At 40.1% G+C, this 27,843-nt stretch overlaps 1 protein-coding gene across 13 annotated transcripts in view; it reads left to right on the top strand.

Annotated features, from left to right (window-relative positions):
• LOC310934104 (neurexin-1a-like) overlaps positions 1-27,843 on the top strand; it is a gene marked incomplete at both ends in the record, with an annotated part of 227,211 nt that overhangs the window by 130,709 nt on the left and 68,659 nt on the right. For all 13 annotated transcript variants that reach the window (XM_083897741.1, XM_083897740.1, XM_083897738.1 and 10 more), the window contains one exon: positions 13,131-13,312. In XM_083897741.1, the coding sequence (XP_083753867.1) occupies positions 13,131-13,312 (182 nt within the window). The remainder of the gene's footprint in view (positions 1-13,130; positions 13,313-27,843) is intronic.

Raw genomic sequence — 27,843 nt, 5'->3', positions numbered from 1 at the left:
CCCAGCTCAGTCGTTGATCTCCAGAGCCCATCCAAGCAGACAGAGTGGACAGGCGTTTGTGCCTGCAGTGGTCTGTGTGGTTTGGGTTGTGACCAGGACATGGTTGACATGAAGGGAAATGAGACCTGACTGTGCGCGCTGTGGGCAGCAAGGGGTCAGCTTAGTAATGCGTCCACTCTCAGATTAGAGACTTGAAAGACTTCTTGATCTCTCTCACATGCATAGTTCCTGAATGAGTTTCGAGTCAGAGGCAGCGCTTTACCTGTCAGGCACCACTCGGTGAATCATCAACATCTTTTTTTCTGAACTCCTCCTTTCATGTTTTTAACCTCTGTTTACACCTCTAAGTTCCTTTTAAAAGGTAGTATTTGAAAAGGTACAAGCAGTGTCTCTTCAATGTCCATTGCCGGTGATGTTTTACATTAATTTGAGACCCAAATACATTGCACGTTTATGGATGTAAAATATGAAAAAAATGTATATTTCCAAGGAAAGTAGAATTTAACCAAACACAACATTGATTAATTCATATTTAATAACATATGAATGAGAGGAGATACAGGTATTGTAGAGGTATTTTGTGGTCCAGTTATTTAGTTAGTTTATTTAGTTCATCAAGCATCAATAGTGATATTGAAATGATGACATACTGTGAGATGAGGTGGAAATGGCTTGATTAGTTATCTATATATGATATGTGTGTATATATATATATATATATATATATATATATATATACATATATATATATATATGTATATATATGTGTGTATATATATATATGCATATAGATGCATTTCTATTGATATGCAAAACCTTGGACAGTTCTGTGATTGGCACACAGACAAACAGCCATTTCTAACATTTATAGATAGATGTTAAGTTGTAATGAGGATCATTATAGCACCATAATTCACAACTCCTTGGATATCCTGGGTGTGTGTGTTTATAGGTCACATCTTTGGCTTTGCAAAATGTGTTTTTTTTCTTCTTATTATGTGTTGTTGGGTCAAAGTTTAAAAATAAATAAATAAAAAAACAGGAGTCACAAAATAGACCATGCATCCTATTTTTTTTCATTAAAACCAGCCAAGGGAACTTTGAACGGTGGCATATTTCAGATTTTGAGTAGTAGTTTAGTAGTTTACTCAGGTGTGTTTAAATACAGTAGTTGGTAAAATTGATACTATCATCAGATTGCCTATGTGCTGAATAAAATGATGAAAGACACTTTATGTTGTGCATTTTTATAGCCTTTGTATATACAGCATGTTTTGAAATAGTAATGGAGGGGAAAAAAAAGCAGCCTCAATGCTCTGTGTTCTGAGGATTAAACGTAAGATTATGTGACACAAATCATTAGCTGTAATGTAAACCCTGTCATAAAGGAAGATGCACTCGGAGCGTGTGTGAAAATATAATTGTCATCATAATGATAGAATAATTGTTTCTGGTAAGGTCAAAGGAGAACCAACAGAAGAAATATGATCACATCCAACCACAGGGAAGGCCACAGAGGAAGGGTTTCTGTGGCAGTTAGCTCGTAGAAGACAAAAATGTGGTTTACAATTGATCATCTGATCGATTACGATCTTTACTTGGATTTCACACGGTCGTGTTGGGGGGGGGGGGAGTCAGTCCGCAAGCTCCTCCGTGTGGCCGGTTTGATTGACAACATTTTAATTATTCTTACTGATTACTTTAAAATCACATATGTTTCCCAAACGATGGTTTCCCACATAAATATATATATTTTGTTTTTAATTAATTGCTGTCCTGTGTAACAATAGGATCCCTAAACATGTCATAACTGCCCCCACCCCCCTTGCAATTTACAACTGCACACCTGCAGCAGAGTGGCGACAAAAAGAAAGCAGCAGCCACCTAATCCACTCTAATAGGATTGTGTGAATTCACCTTCCTCGTTGCACTTTCCATGTCTTAGCCTCGGGCCTGCTGGCAAAGGCTGATAAAAGCACGTCTGCCTCACACCTAAGCACAAGCTAATATTAGCACATATTTTGCAACATAATATAGAAATACAATGCATACCCACGCAAGTTTTTTTTTTCTTCCCCTCTACATATTTATATTTGTTGGTAGATTCATGGCATTAGTGTGAAAGAGGACAAAACAGCTCTCTCACGATGCTCCTTCAACACTAGATAAAGGAAAGGTAGAATGTATGTATGAATCAGAAATGCAGCAGCACAATAACAACTCTTGCATACACTTTATTATTTACACTTTGTCAGATTTGCTTTATTGTTTAATTGTCATAAGGTATGCAGCTAATTAAATAATATCGCTCCACTTGGTAAAGGTTTATTACTTGCTCAGCAAAAGGCAAAGCAGATGTTTAATCCTGCAATTTAGAGTAAGGCTGGTCTAGGCCTGCTCTCTCCTGGGTGCAGCTTGCAAAATTAAGTAAACAGTAACAATTAAGCAGTGTCATGCAAGGAAAACATGTAAATTAGCAAATTAGAATGAGGAATGAGCTTGTTCTGTGGCATTAAATGTGGAGCACGTTGTTTGTCCACATGTACAGTGTGTTTTCTGATGAAAATGATCTTGTAATACACTACCATATTGTGCAGTGTGTATTGTATATCGATTTTGGGTGTGTTAAAGAGTATTTTGCAGCTCAACTTTTGAGCTACCCACTATATATATATATATATATATATATGCATTGCCTTGAGCTCACCAGTGATTTGTTAAAGAAAAAGGACTTAGGTGATATTTTCCCTTGCATGTAGAGGTAGAGACATATTATAGTCTGCAGAAAGAAACACTCCTGCGGCACATCCACATTCTTGTAATTATTCAGGTCTTCTTTAGGACTGCAATAACATTTGCTTTTATGAATACTTCTGTAAAGACGTTGTGAGAGCTGTATTTCTGCTGATGCAGGCTACATATGGTCATGGGGAGCCAGAGATGCCTCTCGTCTCAGATCAGAGCTCTGGCCCTGAACTGTGTTTTTCTGCCTCACTTCCATTGTGTAATTATTTCCCAACACTTGTCTTTTTCATTAATTGGAACTGCAGTCATACTCCACATCTGTTGGCTCCCTAACAGAGGAGACAACAGCTTCTAGAGATCATTCCGAGTCTCTGGTGTTTGGCATATGCTAGCGCAGAGACGCGATACGGTGCACCGATCCCTGATGGCATTGTCATCAGTCGATCGAGTTTGTATCAAGAAAAAAGCCACAAATCAACCGATGCTTACATTTCTTGAAGTCTTACTTTTGATGTGCACGTCTGCTGGCGTGTGAGTAAAAACACTGGATTCAGAGAAAATCTAATCACCAATTTTCTGGCAAACAAAATGGCTGACCTGAACTGAGAGAAAGAGAGCATTGTGTCTGAGGAGCAAATGAGGCAAGTGATGATGAGAGAGTAAATTAGAAGCTGTCAATACTGTGAGACACTTCTATCAGAGCCAAGGCTGTTGGCTGGGGAAGCAGATATGCAGCTGCTCAGGGTAACAAAGGGCCCGTTTGGTGTACTGCTCCATTAAGACACTGAGTCTTGTCAGCTCTGCCTGGATGGACCACACTGCTTCACAAGGCAGGGGCTCATGTATCACTTTGGGCATAGGGGAAGTGAGCGTGGCGGAGGAGGGAGGGCGGCGGGAGAAGGGTGTGAGTGGCAGTGGTCGACTGAGCATTCATGGCGTAATGTTACCAGCCCAGGGGGGGGCAGAACTTTACTTCAACCATGAATTGATGGTCCCCTGCCATGAAGAGGGAGGGCTGTTGGTATGGTTACCCTGGGGCCCCCTTCGTGATGAGGTGAAGGCTTATCTCTTCAGAGCAGTATGAGGAGAAAATATGGTGAAGTATTGCAACAGGATGATGTCAGGGCAGATTTCTTGATTCACAATTTATGTCAAACTTGATATAAGCCACACGTATTATCAGGCTGTGGCTGTTGGGAGGAAAGAGTCCATCTTAACACAATACTGACATGCAATATGTATGTTGAGTCACTGCAATTATCCATCCATCCCATTCTGGCCACAAAGCATTTCCTGCCCTGGTTGACACTGCATGAAATATCGCAGCTGTGCATCATATATTTGTGGACTATCTGGTTAAGAAATAATCATTATGAAAACAAGGAAATATTAATTTGATTTGTTTAATGCCAGGTGATTATGTCTCATCTTGTTAGTGACTACAGTACCTTTATATACGTCCTCTCTTAAAAATACTTGGTACAAATGACCCCACCTTAAAATATATGGTGAAAGTGATTACATTTTTTTCTTCCTACTACCTTGTGTAACATAAAAAAAACCCCCCGCTCTGTAATAACCGTTTTTCTATCACCGATCTTTATCTCCCTCACTTTCTCTCATTCTCTTCTTCCCTCCTGCATGTTTGATGTGGTGATGCTGTGCCGTAGCCTTGAGGTCTGACTTAAGTGCTCCTATGTTTTCCTACCCTGTCCTTGTGTTTATTAGGTTTTTTCGCGGCTCCTATGATTTTGAGCCCGCGTCTCATACTCTTTAATAGGGATGTCCAATCACGGGGGCAGGCAGCAGTGCCCCACTTTCTGTCCCCACTTAATTTAATTACATCGCATTAGTAAAGCAGGGAGTGAGGGAGCGGGGGGGGGGGGGGGGGGGGTGGATTAATCCTTTGCAGCTTATAAAGACAGGTTGGACACTGTCAGCTGTCCTATGCAGGGATGCTGCTTTGGGATTGACTTCATTAGAAAGAGCTTAAGGCTCACAGGTTACACGATATAGTTAAAACAATACCGTCGGAATAGGCCAATTAAATCATTGCCTGCATGGTGTAGCCGAAAGACTAAGGGAGGCTTTATGTCATTGTGTTTATATATTTTCAGCATAAAAAAAGGATGTTTAATGTAATTGATTATAATATATATGTATACTATACAGGTTTAGTGTTATATTTGCCACATTTAAAATGCTGTATGATCCCAGCATGAAATAAAATAAAATAAAAGTGTCTGGCTCGGTTAGGTATACATCATATCGCAATACCAAGCAGTAGATTTAACTCAATTCTCTATCGGCTGATGGAGAAGATTAAGTCTCTGGGCAATGAAGTGAAAAAGTTTATATTGACTTTGCTGTATATATGCCAATATGCCCAGACTTATTAAGCCAACCCAAAGTAAGCAGGCAGTCTGCACTCTGAGTTGATTTAGCACCTCTGTCCACTCTGCTTTCTGCTGACTGCAAAGAGAATAGCTCAGCTCCAGCCCTCTGATAAAGACCAAAGGAAGGATTTATCACTTAAAAAAGAAATAAAGAAAGAAATGTGGTGGAAAGCAAAGCAGAAGTGTGCAGTTCACAGTAGTTTATGTTATGGGTTAGTTTCATGACAGAGCTGCAGCAGTTAATAGACTAACTGCTGAAATTGCCCAGTTTACCCTCTATGGTCACACAGTAAATCTATTGACCCATTGCCACCAAGATCGTAATGATGTATAAATTGGATAAGATACTCAGACTATGCTGCAACTCTGTGTTTTATCTTGTTGGGGGGAATCAGAGCCTCTCGTGTATAATGGAAGTGCAGGTTGCGTGAAAGGTTTCGTTAGCCATCATCTGAACAAGATTGTTTCAGCTTCAGCCTGCGATGAAACCTTTTCTCTTGCCTTCTAATTCTGTACTTGCAGTCTATTCCATTCTGAGGCAGTTGTTGTGCCCTGAGAGAGGATTAGGACAAGTCAACAATCCATAGTTCTCCAGCCTCCCAAAGGACTGTTGGAACACCTTTGAAAAACGCAGAATGTCTTTTTCTTTTCTCCAACAAAGCTGAATGAGGTTTAAATTGTTGAAAGGACCTCATCATACTGCAATAGAACTACGAACAGTGATTGGAGGAAAGATTGATTTGGGCTTGGCCACGGTGATCTAACTGTGTCCACTGCCCTTGCTTGCCTGCTTTTATTGTACAGTTGAATTGTCTTTATTTGTGCCCAAGGGACTGACATTGTTCTGCCAGTTGCTGACTTCAAACAACTGGAAGGACGTTTTCTTCTCTCGGCTCATATTTTCCAAGCGTCTGTTGTTCACTCATCTTAATTATCCTAACAAGCAAAAAGGCTGCAAGTCAAAGGTGACAGGCAATTAATCACCTCACATGTCAAAGTGTTTAGCAATGGCAGTTGTTAAAGTGACACGTGACAGGATGGTGTATACGCTGCAGGCGTCTGAGCCAAGACATGACAAGTGACTCGGGTAAACATTTGAGCTAATAAGTCAATCAAATCCCCCACACCCCCCACTGATTACCTATAATAACTCATGTTTGCAACTGGTCTATTTTTAACATGCAAATATGGTGTTGGTAAATGGTGTATGGTAAATAAATATGTGTTGGTTTATACGCATTGTTTTTATAGATGTGATTTTGGATATCAATTTCCATAAAAAAATATTTTTCAATCATCTTTAGGAATAAATGTGTTGTATATATTAATCCGTGCACAAGTGGTGAAGCGTGGCTAGAATATAGAACATGAGGAGAAAACTAATTTTGAGATAGGAGCCTTTGAACTCATGTGTTGTAAAATTCAATACCTTTATATTAGAAGCCATTGATGCATGAGCTTCGGTGAATTAAGGAGAAATTCTAGAGGCAATTATATTAATAATAATATTGTGGATGCAAGAAGCCAAAAATATAAAAAAAAATTACATCTAATACCAATGTGAAAAGGTTCGACAAGGAAACATGATTTGCTTACTTAAACAAAAGCAATGCACCAGCAGTAAATGGATTATAAAATTGATTATAACAGTTGCATTTTCAATTTATAATGGCCTCACGGTAGAGTAGCGGCTAGCACTGTTATCTTAGAGCAAAAACACACTAATTTGCGACCTGGTCTTTCTGTATGGAGTTTTCATATTCTCCCTGTGAGTATGTGGGTTTTCTCCGGTTACTCTGGTTTCCTCCCACAGTCCAAAAAACATGCGGACGTTAATTGAACACTCTAAATAGACCATAGGTGGGAGTGTGTATTTGTCTCTTTATGTTGGCCCTGCGTTGGACTGGCGACATGTTCAGGCTGTGCCCTGCTTTTCGCCTTGTTGTCAGCTAAGTTTTGGCTTCAGTGGCACCATGACTGTAGAGGTCAACTCAGGACAACAACTATAGATTAAAAAGCCTATTTGTTTGGCTTACATTGTCATAATATAAGTCACACATACACAAGTTAGAAATGTGAGACTCAACTTTCACTTTGAGCAAAAAAATATCGTTCTTAATTTAGTGCAAAGTAGGAATTAATGACATTTTAATTTTCAAAAATATTAATTAGTTTTCACAGTCTTTTTTTTTTTGCATGGTTCAGTGCAAAATGTGACAGTGTTCAGACGAGGGAAGAATACATTATCAGTAGATGTGGTTTGCATCACCACTTTAATAGGAGCCATGATGAGCAGCACAAAAAGAGATCTCCTTCAAAAATGTGGATTCTTTATGTTGTTGTGTAAAAGGTGCAAAATTGCCAGGGGCTAATATGAAGTATGGTGCTAACATTGAAAGCATTGAACGCATTGAAAGCATCGGTAGGAGATAGTAAGAGCTACATTTGCAAGGAATGTAATTGTTCAAATACAGTTGAAAATGTGGCAGCCAAGTGCAGCGCAAGTCAGGCTATGGGAAAATGTGCTTCCACCAGCTTGTTCCTCCGTCACAGTACACCGACATTCAGATGTACTATACCACAAAAAATAAAGCAATTTTCCTGCTTAAGGGAATTACATCAAATTCAAATTGGCCTACAAATCCACAAAAATGGCTTGATAAAGCTATTATGATCCATGCATGCTCACTCCGGATAAAGTAGCACAGAAACATGGCTGCTGCGCTACATGTGCCAACTTGGACTTGGGAGTTGAAAAGGATAAGCAGCAATCCCAGGTGATGCTGGGTACCATTGCTCTGCTACTCCCATGAGCAGTTAAGTTCACAGCATGTCACCAAAATGCCAAACAAGCACAGACGAGGAAAGCCCTGACAGAAATGTCACAAACACAAAGCATTACCGCACACCAACAGGGAAGTAACAGTTCTACTTGGAAACTTTCTTATGGTGGATAGAATGTTATGAGGGGTCGTGAAGGGCCGTAATTCCTTTTTTTACCTCTCACATACACAATTTTATCTCACACATTCACAATTTTACCTCTCACATACAATTGTTTTACCTCTCACATGTAATGTGTAAAAACATTTAATGTGTGAGGTAAAAACATTTAATGTGCGAGGTAAAACAATTGTATGTGAGAGGTAAAATTGTGTATGTGAGAGGTAAAATTGTGTATGTGAGAGGTAAAAAAAAAGGTATTATGGCCTACACGGCCCCTCATAGAATGTGATGCTTTGCAACAACCATGAACAAATCAGATATAAGTTATATGAAATAAGTTGTTACAGTAATTTAATAGAGGCAACAGTCGCTACTGTAGCCATGTAAAGTAAAAAGATTACAACTGATCATTTGTGATTTGCAAAATAATACAGAATGTGAACGGTTTGAGATAGAATCACATGAATCCTCTATCCATGAAAGCATTAACCAAAGATGAGATTTCTTCATTTCTGAAAACATATCATATTCCAACACCTAATCTACCTACTCTAAGAAAGAAAAGTCATGTTTTTCCTTCATCCATTATTGTTGGTTTAAGTGACAGAGGATTAACTTGGCTAATTATGATACTCTGGGATCTGGGGAGACATGATACTGTGGATCAAACAAGGATCCCTGGACTACATATATATATAATAATAAATACAAGTCAGTGTATTGGCATCATTATTTTGGATCATGGGGTGTGATGAACCATTTAATTATACAGTGCAGCTGTGTGAACGGTGCCCCTACTTGACCGTCTGCGTAATTCACAGCCTTGTAATCACTGCCAAGTTGGAACATGCAGCTGAAAAGACGTTTAATTAGCTATGAGTTTGAACGGTTTTGCTTCATATCCGAACATTCTGTTTACCACCGTGTCTCCTTAACATTTAATTGCCCCAAAAGATAAAATATAGTGAGACAAGGGTAGATTGTGGGGGGGGGGGGGGGAATGGATCAAGTTGACTCACAATTTTCCCTCATGGCACTGAATCTTCAGGAGCATTGATTGGAGACAGCCTCTTTACCAGATACCAGTAGTGTTTCATTGGATAATAGTGGCCTCGTAAATTGTGGTAATGATTTCTCTGGAAACTGAAATGGTAATCCAATAGACATCATTAAGCTTATTTTAATTGTACACTTCCCAGAGTGGGGGAGGCGGACGACGTTATACCAGGACAATGCTGTCCTCAAAAAGGTATTTTGCTTTTAAATGGTGTGGAAATGTACAATTTATGTAAATGTCCACCCACTCATTTCTGTCACATTCACAAACAAGTTAAGTGCTCGGTAGATGCTGCAAATGATTTCCCTCTCTGCACTCATTTCCATTGTAAAGATGTACAGATTAGATGAAATATACAGTAAGTCTGAAAACAGTATGTTTATGTATGTGTAGCGCATGTGTAAGATGAATGGAATATTTAAAGAAAAGAGACACACGGGGGAATGATCTCATCTTACTGATAAAAGCCCTTTCTAGTGATTCATGGAAATGATGAAAAATTAATTTCAAAAAGCTATACTATACGCCGCATCCCGGTTGATCTATTTTTGCACACCAGTGATTACGGGAATCCTTGGCAGAAAATAGACAGAAACACAATTGCTAGGTGCTGACAGAAATCAGATCCATAATGTCATATCTCCCTTTCATATTTCCATCACAACTATGTAATTATGATTGGATTTCTCCCCAGTTTCTCGGCAGAGGTGGTAATATGAAGCTCGTTACGATGGCTGCGTTTGAGGTCAGAGGAAAGACAGTCTCTGGGCCTGACCTTTATAGTAGAACAATACAAACACGCTGCCTGGTTTGTTTCATAACTAACTACCTCACACAAACACGGAGAACGTGGAGCTACGACTCGTCTCCCTGCTTACATCTTCCCCCCCCCCTCCCGCTTCATACTTTACGCCACAGTTTATTTAATATGCAGTGCTTACGGCCCAGTTTGATCTGTGCTCCTGCTTCATTGTGGAAGAAATAGATGAAAACATCGAGAACCCAGCGGCGACAGGGCCGTAACACACCGAACATGTTTGCGAGCCTGCACTCTACTATCCCACACACACACACACACACACACCTCTCTGGCCAAATGCAGGGGGAACTCCTGGGATGGTGCTACATTTCAAATGAAAAGAACATTGTCTGCCAAGTTTTATCATCTTTGCTGTGCACTGAGAGTGCAGCCAGAGCTCAGTGTAGTCCAACACGAGGGCAATTGATTTATTATCCTTAAATCGGGAGGCTTTTGTTTGAGGAGTCAGATCAACTGTTATGGTCTTGAGTAAAATCTACCAGCACCTGCTCAAGAGGAAGACACTGTCAATAGGTTTAGGAAATACAAATGCATGTGGGAGCATGTGAAGCAGGAATAAAAAATAAAAAACGTAATTACATCCTGTTTCTCCTGTTTGGTTTGTATTGTGTGGTCTTACACCTCAAAGCATAATGTATCTCAAAAGCCTGCATGCTTATTCTACCTACATCCATCCCTTTCTTTCTTTTTTTATATTAAACAGTATGGTGATGGGGGAATAAACTGAAACTCTTGTCAAATTAAAGAGACAACAAACAGGCAAGTACTTCCAGGACACAACTGTATCTAATGACTACAACAGATCCATATCAGGCCCTGTGTCTCATGGGAGCAAACGGATAAAAAAAAAAAATATGGTGCCAGTAGATAATTACTCCCACCACTGGAGTTACACAGGCACGTGTCTGCTGATTTCATGCCACCGCGCAGCCGTGTAGGTGTGCATTAGCCATGTTTCTTCATGTACCCTAATCTCCAACAACCCCTTAAGGAGTTCTTCCACTATTCTCGAGTGGATTTTAGACATTTTATAATCTGCTACACTCTCTGAATCTTCCTGCGGAACTATTTATGTAACCCGGATGTCACAGAGTGGTAAATGACCTATGGTGCCTTGACATGTGGGTCTCGATGTTTACTCGTTTTTGCTTAAGGGTGACACACAGCCACATCTGCATGGCAGTTCACTGAAATGAGCAATCTTTATATGATAGTGGGTTTTTTTTTTTTATGGAGGTCACCAACAGTAAATAAGCTGTCATTGGGATAAAGTGGGTGTCAAACTGTATGAATAGACAGAAGGGGGAAATAGATGCTTAAGGGCCCAGTGAGTTCCAACAATGATGTAATTTAAAAGAGCTTAATTATAATAAGCTGTAGCATGGAGGAAGTGTTTGGTGGCTTGGGGGGAAACTCTGGGACAGTGATGACAGTCCAGAGTCAGCGACATGAATTGGAGATTGGTCTGTGAAGGGGCCAGCATAAGATATGCATTAGTGGAACATGAAGGGTTTTCAGCTTTGGCTGCTGCACTTCATGAAAAAGAAATGATACTCGCCTCACAAATATATCACACGTAATGTATTTCCCTTTGTTGAAGTCATTAAGTTTCATAACACTTCCATTACCAGAACAAGAACACTTACATTATTTCATTATGTTTTACAAATGCAAGTTATGCTTTATGAAAACAATAAATCCTGCTATAGATTTGTGTGTCCCACCGTCACTTGTTAATCACGTTATTGTTAATTAATGACGCAATTCTTCTTAGCTAATGGTTCACGGTCCGTATTGACTCAAATAAGAGGATCAAATTGGAAAAGCAACTTGAGACCAGAGCGACACACTTTAATCACGACACATGCAAAGAAAAGCCAGAGGGGAGTAAAACCTGCAGAAATAAATAAACAAATGCACAATTTATCGATAGTTTTATATCCTTGTGACCTGGTTTACAAGAAAATATTGGAATTACAGTCAGAATGATTTACAATCTATTGTTCAGGCTATGGCTGTTTAACTCCCTGCCCCTATGAATATTAACACAGTGTTTCTGTTGCACACTCTCTGTTTCTCCTCTTCACTAGCTCACTCACACACACACATGCACACACACACGTAAATGCACAGTGCAGCTCCCTGTCTAATTTTTCATGAAGATAGCTGTTTTTTTTATGCTAATCTGACAGCTGCATTCATTTTCAGGCTTTCTCACAGACATTTATTTCCCAATCACACAGACGCTCTTTTTGCACTAGCACACACACAGATACACGTTTTCACTGTCTTAGAAAAACCAAAATTGAAATGCTGTCCTAATGAAGGGTTCTAATTGGGGAGAAATAGACACTTATTTGATTGAGACAAGTCTGACAGCTCCAAAATGGTGGCATGGTAGATGTTTGGTGAGCATCAAAACCTGAGACTATGGCTGAACACAAGGACAGTCTCACTTTTAATAAAGCCCATCCTTCATTAGTTGTGAAGGACTTATTTCTAACCATCAATTTGACTAGGTCACTGGCAAATTGCCGCGAGGCTCCTTCTCACTGAATAGTTGGGTAATTAGAAGCACTCTTCCATCTACCAGGTCATGTTCAGACCTTTCATACAGCTTCCAAAGACAACGAGGTAATGCAGCGAGACAGGAAAGAGCCGGTTTGGAGGTCACAAGAAGGGCATAATTGGACCCGTCAGTTAATATTGCTGGCGGATGTGTCTGCCTTTGAGGCCGTTAATGAAGCGCGAGAGGCAGAGGGATGCCCGCTTGGCATGCTGGTTACCTGGGCATCAGGGACATGACTGCACATTCACTTGCATTCACTCGCTCTTCCCTCTGGAGGTGAAGCAGGCAGGGCCAGTAAAACTGAGTAATTGAGTGGCTTTATGAGGAAAGTGGCTCCTGCCGCCCACATTTTAGCGGAATTTCCCCCCCTACTTATGAATTGACATGAGTGTACTTAAACCCTCAGACCCTGGACTGAGAGCTGTTCAAAAGTGATATGTTGCCCGGTGCTTTGCAAAGTCACGACTCGGCACAATGTAACTCTCGAAACCAAACTGCGATCAGCACGATCATGTTTTTGTTGACATTGAGTGGTTCATGTCAGGTACACTCATACTGTAAACAAATTCTTTCTCTTCCTTCTTTCGTCCTCTCCAGCTGGAACAACGTACATATTTGGGCGCGACGGTGGATTGATCACATACACGTGGCCGCCAAATGACCGTCCCAGCACGAGGGCAGACCGGCTAGCCATTGGTTTCAGCACGCACCTGAAGGACGCTGTCCTGGTGAGGGTGGACAGCTCCTCTGGTCTCGGGGACTTCTTGAAGCTCCACATCGTAAGTTCACTTGCTTTAAAATACAACGCCTACAACACCAATTATACATGCACTGCATGAACACAGGGTCGAAAATGAAAGCCCGTTTGAGTGATGGAACAACTGTTCTATTTTCAACCAATGTTGGATTTTTCACATTTCTGTGTTGTTGTGTTTTTAAACACCGATTTCATGTGGGCGTGGATCAGTTGGGAAAAAAAATGTGTTTACTTGTGGATTTGGATGAATTTAAATCAGGCTTTAGTGACAGTTGGTGGGTTTTGTTTGCTAATTGTCAATCAATGTTTTTCAATCCACACCAACTTGGCGAAAAATAACAGTTTATTTAGCCGTAAACACTCCATACCTAATGTCTAAAAATATGTTTGGTTTGACACATTTTGGACATTATAAGGAAATACTTTCATGAGCAATTCCGTAACCATGAATTAAAGAGGGAGTCAACATTAAATTACAAACATTATGCCAACATGTATGAACAGTATGCTTTTGTTGTGTGTGGTAAAAGGAAGCCCATTCTTGCACAGAAGCTGTGTTTGTGATGCAGCAGCAGGGACTCAGGGACTCAGGTACATAATGTGATAATAAGGTTTTTTTTTTTTTTCTATATAGTGCATCTCTGACCTGGACATAATTTTACTGGCATCCATATGACCCTACTCTCACAAGCACCCATTTACTGACATCAGGGATGCTGGCTGGGAACATACAGGAACATTGCACACTGGCCAGAGCAAATGCACACATACACACACACACACACAGACAAAATTATTCTTGAAGTTTGCCTCAAACCTGAGCTGCCCACACACTGAGACTCACACATACAGTAAGCATGCAGTGACATAAGTAGGGCTGTCCTGAGGACACAGAGCAGCCTTGATGTTGCTCTTATGCGACACCTCCATACTCACACTCTGTCTGTCGATTCATTTTTGCCTTTTTGCTTTCTCCCTAAGCCTCAAGTGTTAGGGGGCTTTTTTTTGCACGTTATTTAAATGTAGTATTAAGCCGATTAAAAATGATACTGTCCATTTTTTCGTCAGCTAATCAGCTCATCGGCTAAGACACAAACAAGATGTTCAAAAGAACACAAATGTAAAGGTTTTTCTACTTTTTGACAAGTGCTCCACTTGAAAAAAAATACCTGCAACATTAACTTGGTGTATTAATTTCATGGGAGTGACAAAACACATCTAACACAAAGGGTTTATTCCAGTGCAGTGTTAATCATGCAAAATCTGTAATTTATGTGTCAAATTATTGAAGTATTCATTGTCATTGTCTTTTGTGCTATGTGACAAACACACTAGAAGACACACAGAGAATGGTTTGTCTAGATCATATACACTGTCTTAATAGAAACCTCTCTTACGACACCAGGCTGTATGTACTCGTGATAAAATGCTAAACGTGAGAGATTTGAGCCACCCAGGCCTGTGAGGTCAGAGAGGTGAGTCTCGCACTGGAATAAGGAGGTTATGAGATCACGCAGCTTACAGCAGATACATGCATAGCCCTGTCGGAATGTGCGGCATTCAATTGACATTTTACTGGGAGAAAACGCTGATAAGGCATGTTCTTACAGCAGGGCCAGTGGGTTGTGAGAATTCTTCTCTCACGTCGGGCGTCACTCTGAATGGCTTCCCTTATTTTGTTAATTTTTTTTCACAATAATGTCGGGGCTTTGTGAAATGTTGCATTTCATTAGAAAATGAGAGGAAAATTAGTTTAGAAGAGATAGAGGCGAGGCATGAACGGGACCATGAAGAGACAGAAGGTCACGCTGTTGATTTGTGTTCATCAGGTTATTAACGACGAGCAACAGGAGTTTTTTCGAGGGAGCGGCACAACATTTTGCAAGAGAGGTTTCTTACGCTTAAAGATTAAACAATAAAACCAAATGAAATAACACAAATATTGATTATTTTAAAGTTTTTTTTTTTTAATTATTATTTCAACAAAATTTCATTTGACATTTGCAGGGAAGGAAATTACAATTAATTATAAAACTGTAATACTTACATTGCAAACCATGTAGATTATAATATATATTGCTACTATATTGCTACTGCACTCAGATCAAGTCACCTTTAAAACATTATTTAGTTGTACTGCCCCCCTGGATCATACCTTAACATTGATTTAATCACTCTGTGGTCGATTTTACCATCAAACTGGCCAAATGACCTGATTTTCTGAAGTAAATATATACAATAAGTGTGACTGAATCTTGACTCACATTAAACAATTTGTGCAGTTGTCATTTCCTTTAGAGACACACTTTGCAAACAGTGTATTATACAGCTGAATCCCAGTGGCATTCCCCTAATTCTTTTCTCTTAATTTCTGTGCATAAATGTCTTTGGTGTGCATCTTTAGCTGTATGAGTTGGGATTAGACCAGATTTTGGTATTTACCCCCTTCCCTCTTCATCCCATGCATCCCTTACCCCCCCATAATCTCCTGTTCCCATTCCACTATGACAGGAAACCCAGCAGGGCTTGAAGGACGCCATCTCAGCTCGCACTCCCGAGAGGGAATTTTCTGCGTGATATGTGGTATAAATGCACCTCAAAGAAATTGTGATCCTTCCTCCGCGACTCTTCTTTCTATCGCAGATGAAGACAATGACTGTGGAGTCAGTGAACCGTCAAATGTGCGACAATCACTTTCTGTGGGCTCATTACTGTAGCACACATGGAAGCTGGACCAGATTCGTAATAATGTTTTCTGCAGTTCCTCCAATTATAATTCTCCTCCAAGCCCTTACACTTTTGCTAAGGTGAAGCATATTTACGAGGCTACTAATAGGGATGAAAATGCGACGTATTAAATCCTGAAAAGACAAGAAAAGAAGACAATTTCCCTGGAAATCCTGGGAAATAAGTGATTTTTAAAAAGACGCAACATCAGCTCAACCCAGGTTATTTCAGACGGCAATAAATGTAACAAGAAGACATTACACATATATGAGTTCCCAATCTTTTTGTGTGTTACTTGTATCATTGCGAGTGCAAAAGAACACAATGTAATGTATCAACATTAGAATGCATATAGACTTTATCTTAGTTGTCACAGCAGGTGGCGTGTAAGTAAAGTAATGAAACATGTACAGTCGTTATGTAAATAAAGCTGAGTAAAGTCACAAGTTTTCACACAGCTGTTGTGCACCTGGTTTCACTGCATTATACATTGCAGTAAGCACCCCGCACACTGCTTGCAGGCACTGATACGCATCACAATTGTTGCACAATGCCCATTTTCCATCACCCAGAGGAAGTTCACTTTCTCTGAGCTTGTTCAGACGGAACTGTCTGCCCGACATTTCGCCAGTATAGTGCTTGTTGGCTGCAGCAGAGACTCGATTTGCACTATATCCATATGCAGTTTACGCAGCACCAAATACAGCTAAACGAGCACTTTTTCAGCCCATACACTTACATGGGTTATTTGTCTAAAATTACCTGCTTGAGGTTATCAGTTCCTCAGGCACACAGAGAAAAATCCAACAGGCCTTGTTCAATTCTACTGTCACATATTAGACTCTGAAAAACGCAGGCAGAAGAGCATCACTTAGAGCAGGATCGTGGCTGGTGCTGATACTAGCAGCATCTCCATCAACCGTACCAGATGTCTCTGTCCTTCCAGAGGTAGTTAATGACACAAAATACCTTAATAGGACCAAACTTTAGACACAATACACCTATTTTAATTTCCCCTTTTAATTTCCTGCCATTCACATGGCCTAGCAGTTAATTGACAGGCCTTTGTCGAGGCGCTTTCACCGACCTCACCAGATATTAAATATCCCAGGATTTGGGAAATGGTCCTGTTTGGATTTCCTGGAAAAATCCTTTTCCCGAGATTAAACCCTAGCTAGATATTATGCAAAACTTCATGTATGGATTGTCATTTAGTTTCTATAGCAGGGATACGCAGACCAAAGAAGAAGTGGCACGAAGTTTGTAAGATGTGGGTGAGCAAAGCATGCTCATGCACTTTACAGTATAAAGTCCATAAAATCTCTGTGCAGAATATTTAAGTAGAGATACATTTTGCTTAAATGCTGTTAAGGTGTTCCATCCCCTGTTATTCATTTTTCAGTGGCTCTTATTGGAAATCCATCTGTGCATTTTTAGGAAACCATTTACTCTGAAATGGAGTTGTTTTTCCTTTTTTTCTTTTCTTCCTTTCTCGTTGAGCAGCATTGACAGTCACATTCAGATGCTCACCTCAGTCTCAGACTGGGCCCAGAGGGACCCACTGAGGTTGTTTTGTGCCTCTACTCAATCTATGGGTGGGGGTGGGTAACCATTCCAAGTACTGTCTTCTTTCCTTTCTCCTAATTACAGACACTCCTTTAAAAAAACAAACACAAAACAAGCAAGGAATGTACTCTGGCTTAGATTCAGCCACACTATGAAGTTAATGCATTCTGTAGAGCAGAGACAGTGGTTGGGAAATAATGACTTATCTTGTGGAGCATTGCTCCCCCTGGTCCTCCTTTAGCCGACTACCAGAAAAGAGCTTCTCCTCCTGATGGAAGACACCTTTAATTGCAGTTTCAACTCCTGCTCTCTATCCTATTAATCATGTAAAATGGCTTGAGAAAATAATACCAAGCCTGCTGTCTGAGCACCTCCATGCTCAAGCGAGGAAAATGTCACCTTTTTCTTTTTCTTTTTCTTTTTTTTTGTCTTTGCTGCAGTCTACCTCACTGTTAGAGCTCTGATGATGCACTGTTGCGTGCTTCATTAAGTGAATATTGTACAGGGTGGTATGATGCTACAGGTGAGATTGTTACCTGGGAGAGAGGTGCTGAAGGTCTCAGGGGAGAACTTGTCTCACGCTATCCCCTATACTCTTATTAAAACACCTGCCCTGGGAAAGGATCTACTTCTCATCCGCTACTCCTGTTGAGGTTTCAGACGCAGTAATTATCTCTCGTGCATGCTCTGCACACAGTCATAGAACGGACACGTATATAATGCCCCCTGGATTCACTGGTATACAGCTTTTCTGGGTTAGTCACAACATATATTATTCAGTTATTAGGCCCCAAGGAAAGTGATAAATACCCGGTAATGATAATGATATTTATAATACAGCAGAAAAGGCATAATAACCCAACAAGCATGACAGTACAATGAAAATGCAATACAATATTCTATATTCTAAGGTTAAAGTAATACAGTTCTTAATTTTCCAGGTTACAATAACTTGTTAAACATAATCATAAAAATTAACCGGCTCGGAGGTTGAAAATCCACTTTTTTCTGCAAAAATATTTTATGCTATGTTGACGATCACTGTATAAAGCCAGTATGGACATTTTAGTGCTATGGTGATGACATGCATTTAAGACATGGTCAGAACTAAAGACAGCATGTTATTGCCAATAAAAAATGCATTCAGTTCACCCCCAACAGACTCAAAGACGTTGGGGGTGAACTGAATGCATCAAGTCGGACCCTTGATCAAGCATTTGTGTTTTTTTCTCCTACGTCGTGTTTGCATGGTATTTGTGAAGGTGTAAGAACCTGCGGCCGCGAACGCATCATTTAAAAACCAGGAAGCTTCATCGGCAATAGCAACATATGTGTTCATGGAAGCGTATCTCAGCGGCTTTGTTATAGTTGTAAATCAGACTGTGGCAGCAGGTACAACAAGCTCCCGCTGTGGGGAGGACGTGGACGTACGTGTACATTTTACGGCTCAGGTATTAAGAAATTGTCAGGTTTAAATCGGGCTCTGCCTCGTAATTACAGTTAATATGTCAGGCCGGGCTGGGCTCGGACACAACGTGCACAGGCTCGGGTCGAGGCGGGCTTGATTTTTTTGGGCCCGATCTAAGCTCTATGGTGATGATCAAAAGTAAGTGTCAGGTCTGATGAAGCTTCCTTTTGATTATGAAGAAACACTGAACAGTCATGATGAACACAGGAGTAAACATCAATCAGAATCGATGAGCATAAACAACACAAAGTCAATTTTACTGTCATTGTTCATGCTGACACAAATCACTCCGTTTTCTGGACTTTCCCCCGTCTCACTGGGACGATATCTTCGGGCAGACAAATCTGCCAAACCGTGTCTCCATTGTTGTTGACCAAAAGCAACAGAGCGTGTAATTTGTGGACGAACACATGGCAAGAAGATGCCAAAGAGTGGTATTTTGTCATCTAATTGAACATATTGTTTTGTTGTGGTTCCATCTCTTAGTTATGAGTAACTGTATTGGAAATTAGATTTTACCATCTCCCTCTATAGGCACAATCGTTTTGTGGGTAAAGAAGGAAAACTAATAATCATGGTTGGATTTGTGTCAGCAATGCATGATAAACCTCCCTCCTCCAGCCAGCTCTGCCACATTTAAAATCCACAACCAGATGCCTTCTTTCTCTGTCTCTGCCTTCTCTGTATTTCACTGAGTGTCACTGAATCCAGAACTGCCATTTGCTTTTCACTGTGCTTGGCAGTAGGCTGTGCATTTTGTGGCAAAACTAGGCTAATGGCACTGTAATGGGGTGAGTTAATAGCTGGACCACGATAAGGACACAGCAGAGGAGGGAATGAATGGGGGACTTTTACTGACCTCATTTAGGTCCTCACTGCTGATACAGTGGCACATACATGTCCAGGGAGGAGACAATGACGAGGCAGAATAACAAACCATTAGCATGTCGCCGTGCTATTCTTATGGTTACTATTAGCGAACTAATCTGGTTGTCGAGTTTAAAAGACCTGTCAAAAATCACATAATCACAAGATGTTTGGCAGAAGAATGGGCAAACAAAGGGCCAAGAGTGTGGACACAGTTGTTTACTAGGTCAGGTTGTCCAGAAATGTATTTTCATTTAGATTCAGGAAATTGAATTCCATCTAGGATTTAATGTAATTTATACAATTTATTATGGACTGAAAATGATCTTTGCTAGTTTTTCTGATGGGCAATCTGGATATTGTCTGCAAAACAATGGGAGGAGATACTGTGTTTTTAAAAGATAGATCCCAGGGGCAGCATGTACAGTGCAAAGAGAAATGGGCCCAGAATAGAGCCTTGAGGAACTCCACAGGAAAGTGGGACTGGAGATGAACAATATTTACCTAGGTGAACAGAAAAAGTCAGGTCAGGTTGGACTGAAACCACTTAAGAGCAGCACCCTTCATCTGTCTTAATAATGTCTTTATAATAATGTCAATAATTTTGATTTGTGTGATAACCCTATAACCGGTATTATAAATCATCCTTATGGCTGTAAAAATTATGATTGTGTACATTTATAAGTATTGCCCCAAACCTCTGTACAGTAATTAAAATAAGGTGAAAATAGTGAGCAGTAGGGGATGTGTTCCTCACTGATGATACAGTAACACGTACATGTCAAGGGAGGAGACAATGACAAGGCATAATAACCATCCATTAGCATGTTGCCATGTTCTTCATATGGATACTGAGTTTAAACTGGGATCATATGATGGTAACGGTGCTGGTAAAAATAGCATTGATTTCATGTCAGCTGTGACGTATTGTGGCAAAAGCTTGCATGTAAGAGTCAGTGGCCTCCTACCTCTTTTAGTCATAGACGATGCAGCCACTCAGCTCAGATGATGTACCTGACCTCAAAGAATCAAATCTCATCATCTCCATATTGAGAAGGGACAGCGCTAGAATCACCATTACTCATCTTTCAATTCCAATCATTTCTCAATTTGTTCCACCTCTTTGCCACTACAAAGCCAAGTGGTCCATGAAGAGGAATGAGCATGTGTCTGTGTGTGTTTGAAAGGGGGTGGGGGGGTGGGTGGACGATTTGTGTGTATGTGTATTTGAGAGGGCAGGACAATAATGTCCCTTCACTTTTATTAGTGAAACAAATCACAGTGACTACAGCTTGTCTTTCTCAAAGCTTTTCATCAATATGATATGGGCTTGCCTCATACAGAGCAATATTGCCAGGGCTAACGTGGGATAAATTTGATTTCGTTGTCAATGTTACACTGTGAGGCATGTTCGCTTTTTGCCGGGTGACAAGGTTAAGGGCATTGACATTCTGTGTATTTGTTATTGCAGTTGGAGGGATAAATTTAGTTTGTATTGGCCCTGCCTTTCACCTGCAACCCAATAGAACATGTGCTTGTTGACCCTTAGAACCAAGTCATCCAGTTGCAGATTTATTTATTTTTTTTCAAACCAAGTCCCAGTTTGTCTGTGTGCATATTGTATGTGGGCATGTATGCAGATAATATGGTGATTTTGTGCGGTTTTGACTGGAGCAGTGCAGCATGCAGTCACCATAGTTGTTGACTTTTGACACAGCTGCCCTTGCCCTCAGGAAGGGATAAAAATAGATTCACTATTTCTCACTCCCTTACAGTGAGCAGAAGTACCGCATCGCCCAACTAACACAATTTGGAGTGCAATTTCTCCACAACCCATGTTTTGGGGATCTAAAATTGTTTTGCACATTATTATTATGAGGACAAAATGCAAGTTTCCATACCCTAGATAATGAAATTGTAAGGTGAAAATCAGGGTTACAATTCAATTAAAACTGTACAACTGTTTTAACATGTCTGAATTAAAGTCAATGTCAACTTATTTATTTAGCACATTTCAAATTATCTTAGTTGACCAAAAAGTGCTGCACAGGCGCAACCGATACACAGCAGATACTGCTCTTACATGAAAAGGTAAATGGTGGCCATTACTGAACAGGCTCAATCCCCTCCAGTTTTACACTTTGTTCTAGGAACATCGAGGAATAACTGGTTGGAGGATCTTGTTACCCTGGCAGGAGTTTGGAGATGTATCAAATCACATAAATAAGTTGGGGCCAGCCCATTTAAAAGCTTAAAAAACAAGCAATAAAATCTTAAAATCAATCATGAAATGGACAGGAAGCCAGTGGAGGGAGGATAGAACTGGTGACAGAAGACAGAGCAGCTCGTCTTTCGACAGAAGACGAAGAGACGACCGTTCTGTACCCACACAGAGAGAATTACAGAAGTCCAGTCTTTATGTAATAAAAACAGGAATAACTCTCACATCGTCTTTGTGGGGGAGGTAGGGTTTTTGCCAAGAGACATTTTTTTTTTTACAACTGAGCTAATCTGGTTGTCCAGTTTAAAGGAGCTGTCAAAAATCAAACCAAGGGTTTTGGCAGAAGAATGGACAAACAAAGTTAAAGGGCCAGGAGTATGGATACAGCCGTTTACTTTGACAGGTATTTCAGAATCAACAAGTATCTTCTTATTTCAATTTTGATTCAGGAAATTGAATACCATTAAGGATTTAATATAATTTATACAATATATTATGGACTGAACAGCGCAAAGAGAAATGGGCCCAAAATAGAGCCTTGAGGTACGTGAGATTTCCATCTTATTTTATCATCTATTATGACTCAAATAAACTTGTTTTCTTTCAATCTACCTGTATCTGAAGTTGACTACTGTTACCAAAATAACACAAGTTTTATTTTATTTACTTTTAATGCTAATTTATGTCTTACCAATTTTTTAATTTGTGATATCTTGCAAATATCGTTGACAAAAGAAGAAAAAGTTGTGGACCCAACACTGACCCCTGGGGAACGCCACAAGCAATGTAACTTCACAAATTGTTTCCCATCTCTTATGTAGCTTTTTCACCCAGTGCAATATTACCTACAGTCCCATATTGTTGTAGTTTATTAATCAATATGTTATGATCAATTGTGTCAAAGGCTTTTTAAAATTGATAAATATTATACTGTATACTAGTTTTTTTTATGATCGATAGCTTTTGTAATTTCCTCAAGTGAATCCATTAAAGCCAGTGATGTTGAACAGTTAGACCTGAAACCATATTGACTGTCAGAAAGTAATTTATCTGTCCATTCCCAGTTTTATACAGTGGTATAACTTTGGCTAACTTTCATCTGGTTTGGTATTTATTTCATCGTAACAAGTAGGTGGTTTGAATTCATATGTACAATTTATATTAATTGATTTGCTTCCACTGCTGTAAGGAACATTGAGTTAGGATTATTTTCTGTCACATTATCATTGCAATGACAATTAGGAATTTGTTCTGCCAGGTTTGGTCCTACCCATTTTTTCCTTTTCTAATGTAATCGAGGGTCCAGAACTATTTTCAATAATACAATTTAATTGGTCCCATATTCCCTTAATATTATTTTTGTTCTTATTCAATATTTTACTACAGTATTCCCTCCTACTTTGTCGTCTGATATTCCTATAACTTATTTTTGTATTGTTTATATTCATTTCCTGCACCCCTTTGTTCATGTGTTTTATGAACTCGCTATAGAGAATATTTTTTTCTTTTCACAGGCATTTTGTAACTGTATGTACGATTCTTTACACAAGAGTGAGAATAAATCAAAGCACAGCCTTTGTTTTGATCGAACATACAAATGTTATTTATACTTTCACACTTTAAACTTTCACACATATAATGGACATAAACTGTGTGCGAAATTATCCCGCTGGTCTCTACCAGGGTCAATTTGTATGAGGCCAAGTCTGAAATTATATATGCAATTATTTTGGATGGCAAAGAGCTGTCTTGCAGCCTGTCTTACAGCTAATTATTTCATAATTGTTTTTTGGTGCCCTGGTGTTGATGCTTTCTCAATGCTTTATATCGGGTGGCATGAAATATTAAACAGACAACTTGCATCGTTCTGGTCAGCTTAATTACCTTTTTCACTGCTGCACTGCTCTCATCGCTAGCCCCTTGTGCTTTCCATTCAACCGTACAAGCATGCTGTTTTTAATTATGTAGTGCTGTGGAAACATTTTGTAGCTTGCCACAGTGGGTGAATTGGCGCATGCTGTTGGTGGTCCAGCTCAGTTCATATCTGTGCCCGATTTATCATATTTTCTTTATTTAGTCTCGTTTCATTTCATTGAGATCTGGCCCGAGATCTGATCTACAGGCAACGAGAAAATGATGTGATATTGTTACCGTTTGCTTTCGCCAACAAACCGCACGGACTCATAAAACATTAAGAGCAAACGAGTAGCAGGAAACTGCAGATTGAGAGGCAAGACATATCATATGAACGTATGGAAATCGTGCACAACTGAAACCAATCTTGACTGGGCTTGATGAGGTGGGGAACTGTATCCGCTTTTAAAATGTCTAAGGCTTCTGAGAGCGCAACCACATTGTCAGCAGAAACACTCATCCTCTTTTTGTCCCCAGTTTATGAATAATGGATTTAGTGACCCTACTGATATCCTCCACGGCTACCAGTCAATATCACTCAGGTCTGACTTGAACACTTTAACTCCAACTAGACACCGGACAATGCTTGACATTCAAGTTAAATATTGCGAGACTGTTGTATTTTCTTCATGATTATTGACTATTTCGTCTGTTTATTATCTCTTTAAGAGATGGATTGCAGCAAAGCACTATTGAAGAATCATATAGCTTATTCACCAGTCTCCTCAAAGGGTTTATTTGTGTTTAAGTGCATGTGCACAGGAAAGTTTTCCTCTGCCTCTTTGTATAATCAGAGCTCTATGGAGCAGGCCAGAAGTATTTTCTATGCCAGAGCAAACGGTCCATGACATGTCAGCAGAAAACCTCATACAGGAAGATCAAACAAACAGGCACATGTTCCTTTGTCCTCCTCTGTCCCTCAGGTAAGCGCTTGTGGGGAGAAGAGCAGCCCTGTACCTGTGGCCTCATTCTGCTCACTTTTTTTCAAATCACGCAGCATGCCTTATATCAGGAAAAAAAAGAGATGTTTCAGTGAGAAGGTTGGGATTTGTTTATGTTGCAGTAAATGTTGTACCGTAGAAGAGGTGTTAAACTTTATAGCTCATTCTGTGGGTCTTTTAAGTAGCCACTGTGAGTTATGGTTTGGTTTGCTTTTCCCAGAAGGGCAACGCAAACACCTTGACAACAGTAATTAAAAGTGCATGTGAGGCCTAATTCATTTTCTTCTCTTCATCTCCTCCCTTCATTTGGCCTAATAAATCAGTTATGCTTGAAGTATCTGCTTCTCCTTAACTCTTTAATTCACCAGTGCATTCTGCGAAATAGCCTTGTGTCTGACAAAGAGCTGCTATAAAAGATGTAGAAAATTGTTGTGGGAATTCTGTGTCTCTGCTGGATCCACACTGAGCTTAACTCAAATTCAAAGTTTTAATCCCCCTTCAGTGCTGAAGCATCACAATGTCTGATCAAGTTTAACATCGACGGTACCTACTGTATCGCCGAGGGTTTACGATCATTTATGCAGGTGTTGCTCATTGCTTCCTTCACTTCACTGTATGGTTTTACCTTTGATGAAGATGAAGAGGCACATTAGGAAGAACATACTTTTTTGCTTTTTACTATGATAAATAGTAAAGAATAATATACTAGACATTTCACCCAAGTGGACACGTATTTTGCACTGCCTCAAAAAACACCTTTGTGATCAATGCCATGCCCCTATGCCCACTCTTTCATCTGTGTAGCCCTTTCTGCAGCAATTACAGGCCAGAAAGCCACTGTTATTTATATGAAAATGTAACTGCTATTGAACTGCAGTGTCACCCACCGCCCTCCTTTAGTCAATAGCAACTCAAATCGATGGCTAGCCAGTCAGCGAGTCTGTGTGTGTTTGTTTTTTAATCCATAAACATCCACTCCATAAACTCACAAACCTTGGCCGTCACTGCCATTATTATGGTATTTCCAAGCTGGAAGTAATTGTATAATCATTACCACTTCATGAAATCTTAATAGGTGCTGTAGATTAGAGGCAAAAGTAATGGCATCAGCCAGGAACTTGTGACTCCATCAGTAGTAAAATAGATGGGAAGGGGAAGTTTTGTGTCTACCCAGAACTAACTTTTAGCCTGTTTTATTGTTTGAAGTCATTCATTATGTCTGCATAGACTATTAACACAAGTTTCCTCAGGTAACATCTCATTTAAAAAAAAAAAACAGTGCTGCTGGTGTAAATGGTCGGAGGAGCTGGTAGACCAATATCCATCTTAATTGCAGACCCGGTAGAGGTCACAAAGACATGCAAGGATCAAATTATTCTCATCACGGATTCAAAAAGCATACCAGCATAATTGAACATTAACATGCAATTGTGTGTGCCAAAGGTGGAGAGTTGGCATTTTATCAAAGGTGGAGCAGACCTGACAGAGGAGTGTGATATCTTTCAGCACCACTGGGGACTTCTTAGCAAACCATGGGAAGATGAAAGGGCAGTGGTGGGAGGAGGGAAGCAGCAGTGAACATGTCACCAACAAGGCCTTATCAGTCTGTCGTATTATTTCACCACAAAGAACCACGGGGGCTTTATCTCATGCTCATCTCCCCGATAAGGTCTGCTGCCACAAACAAAAATAAAAGACAAAAGGGAGGTGCAACAGAACAAAATGACAAAAGCCGTGCAAGCCTCCTTCAGTGTGCTGGCCTTTTATTACCTTTCCCTGCAAGATGACTGATAAAAATCCAAAGACAATGAAGGAGGGAAAGACAGAAGATAAGTTCGAGGAAAGAGAAAGGATAAAACTGAAAAGATAAAGACCGCGTATGGGCCCAAACATTTCATTAAAAGAAAAGCCTGGTGTTGGCACAGGGGGATGAGGAGGATAAGGCGAAATGAGAGGGGTTGGTAGGATTAAGTCAGGAAAAAGATACGAGCACAAATACACACTCACAGTTCAGAATGCAGTTCATGTCCATCCTATTTGTATATCCTGTTTCTGTGTTTTGGGAGAACTACTGACAGGCTGTCAGGTACAACATGGTCTTGTGTGTCTGTCCTCCACAGTGCTGGACTGTGATTCGATGTGTGTGGGACTTTTTTCAGCAGATACTATAGATCAGGCATGCATGCAAGATCTGTGCAGACACCCGCCATGTTGGATGAGGCACAGTGCACAGGCATGGTTTTTTTCACTGTTCTTTATTCAAATGGCCTGTGTTACAGTCAGTGGCAAGAGAGACAAAAATATTTTTTTTTTAAAAAGCTGCTTCTTGCCTCTTCTTTCCCTCAGCTCTGTGCTACACCAGGCACAGTTTCAGGTCTGCCTGGACATAGAGATCCAGACATTTCTAATGCACAACATTTATCACTGTGGCAGCAGTGCTCGCCATTCTGGCCCGCTCTTATAAACCACAGCTCCGGAGGAAGGCTGAGTCAGGAACAGCCTGAGATAATATCAGTACTCTAGCATAATGGCAAGGGTTGAATTGGCCCAATTTTTTTTTTATGACATATTGTTGAACATTTCTGGATTCGCAATGTTATCTATGGCACTCGGACGATACGGGAAGACTTTAAAGGATTTTATTTGCCCGGTTTAGTTCATTACACTTCAATTTCCACTCCAATAATGGGCACCTATTTCAGTTGTAGATTGGCAATAACTACAAGCCACTGCCTGGTAGGTCTATAAGGCTGTGAAGGAACTATTCCCCATGAAATCGTGACTTATGTGTGGTGACTCTATTGGGCATGGTGCTGAGTCGCACTTATGCTGTCTGCCAGTGTGGACAA

Source organism: Microchirus variegatus, assembly GCF_963457635.1.
Source record: "Microchirus variegatus genome assembly, chromosome: 11".
In the NCBI taxonomy this organism is placed as follows: Eukaryota; Metazoa; Chordata; class Actinopteri; order Pleuronectiformes; family Soleidae; genus Microchirus; species Microchirus variegatus.
This window is presented reverse-complemented; position numbering and strand designations above follow the sequence as displayed.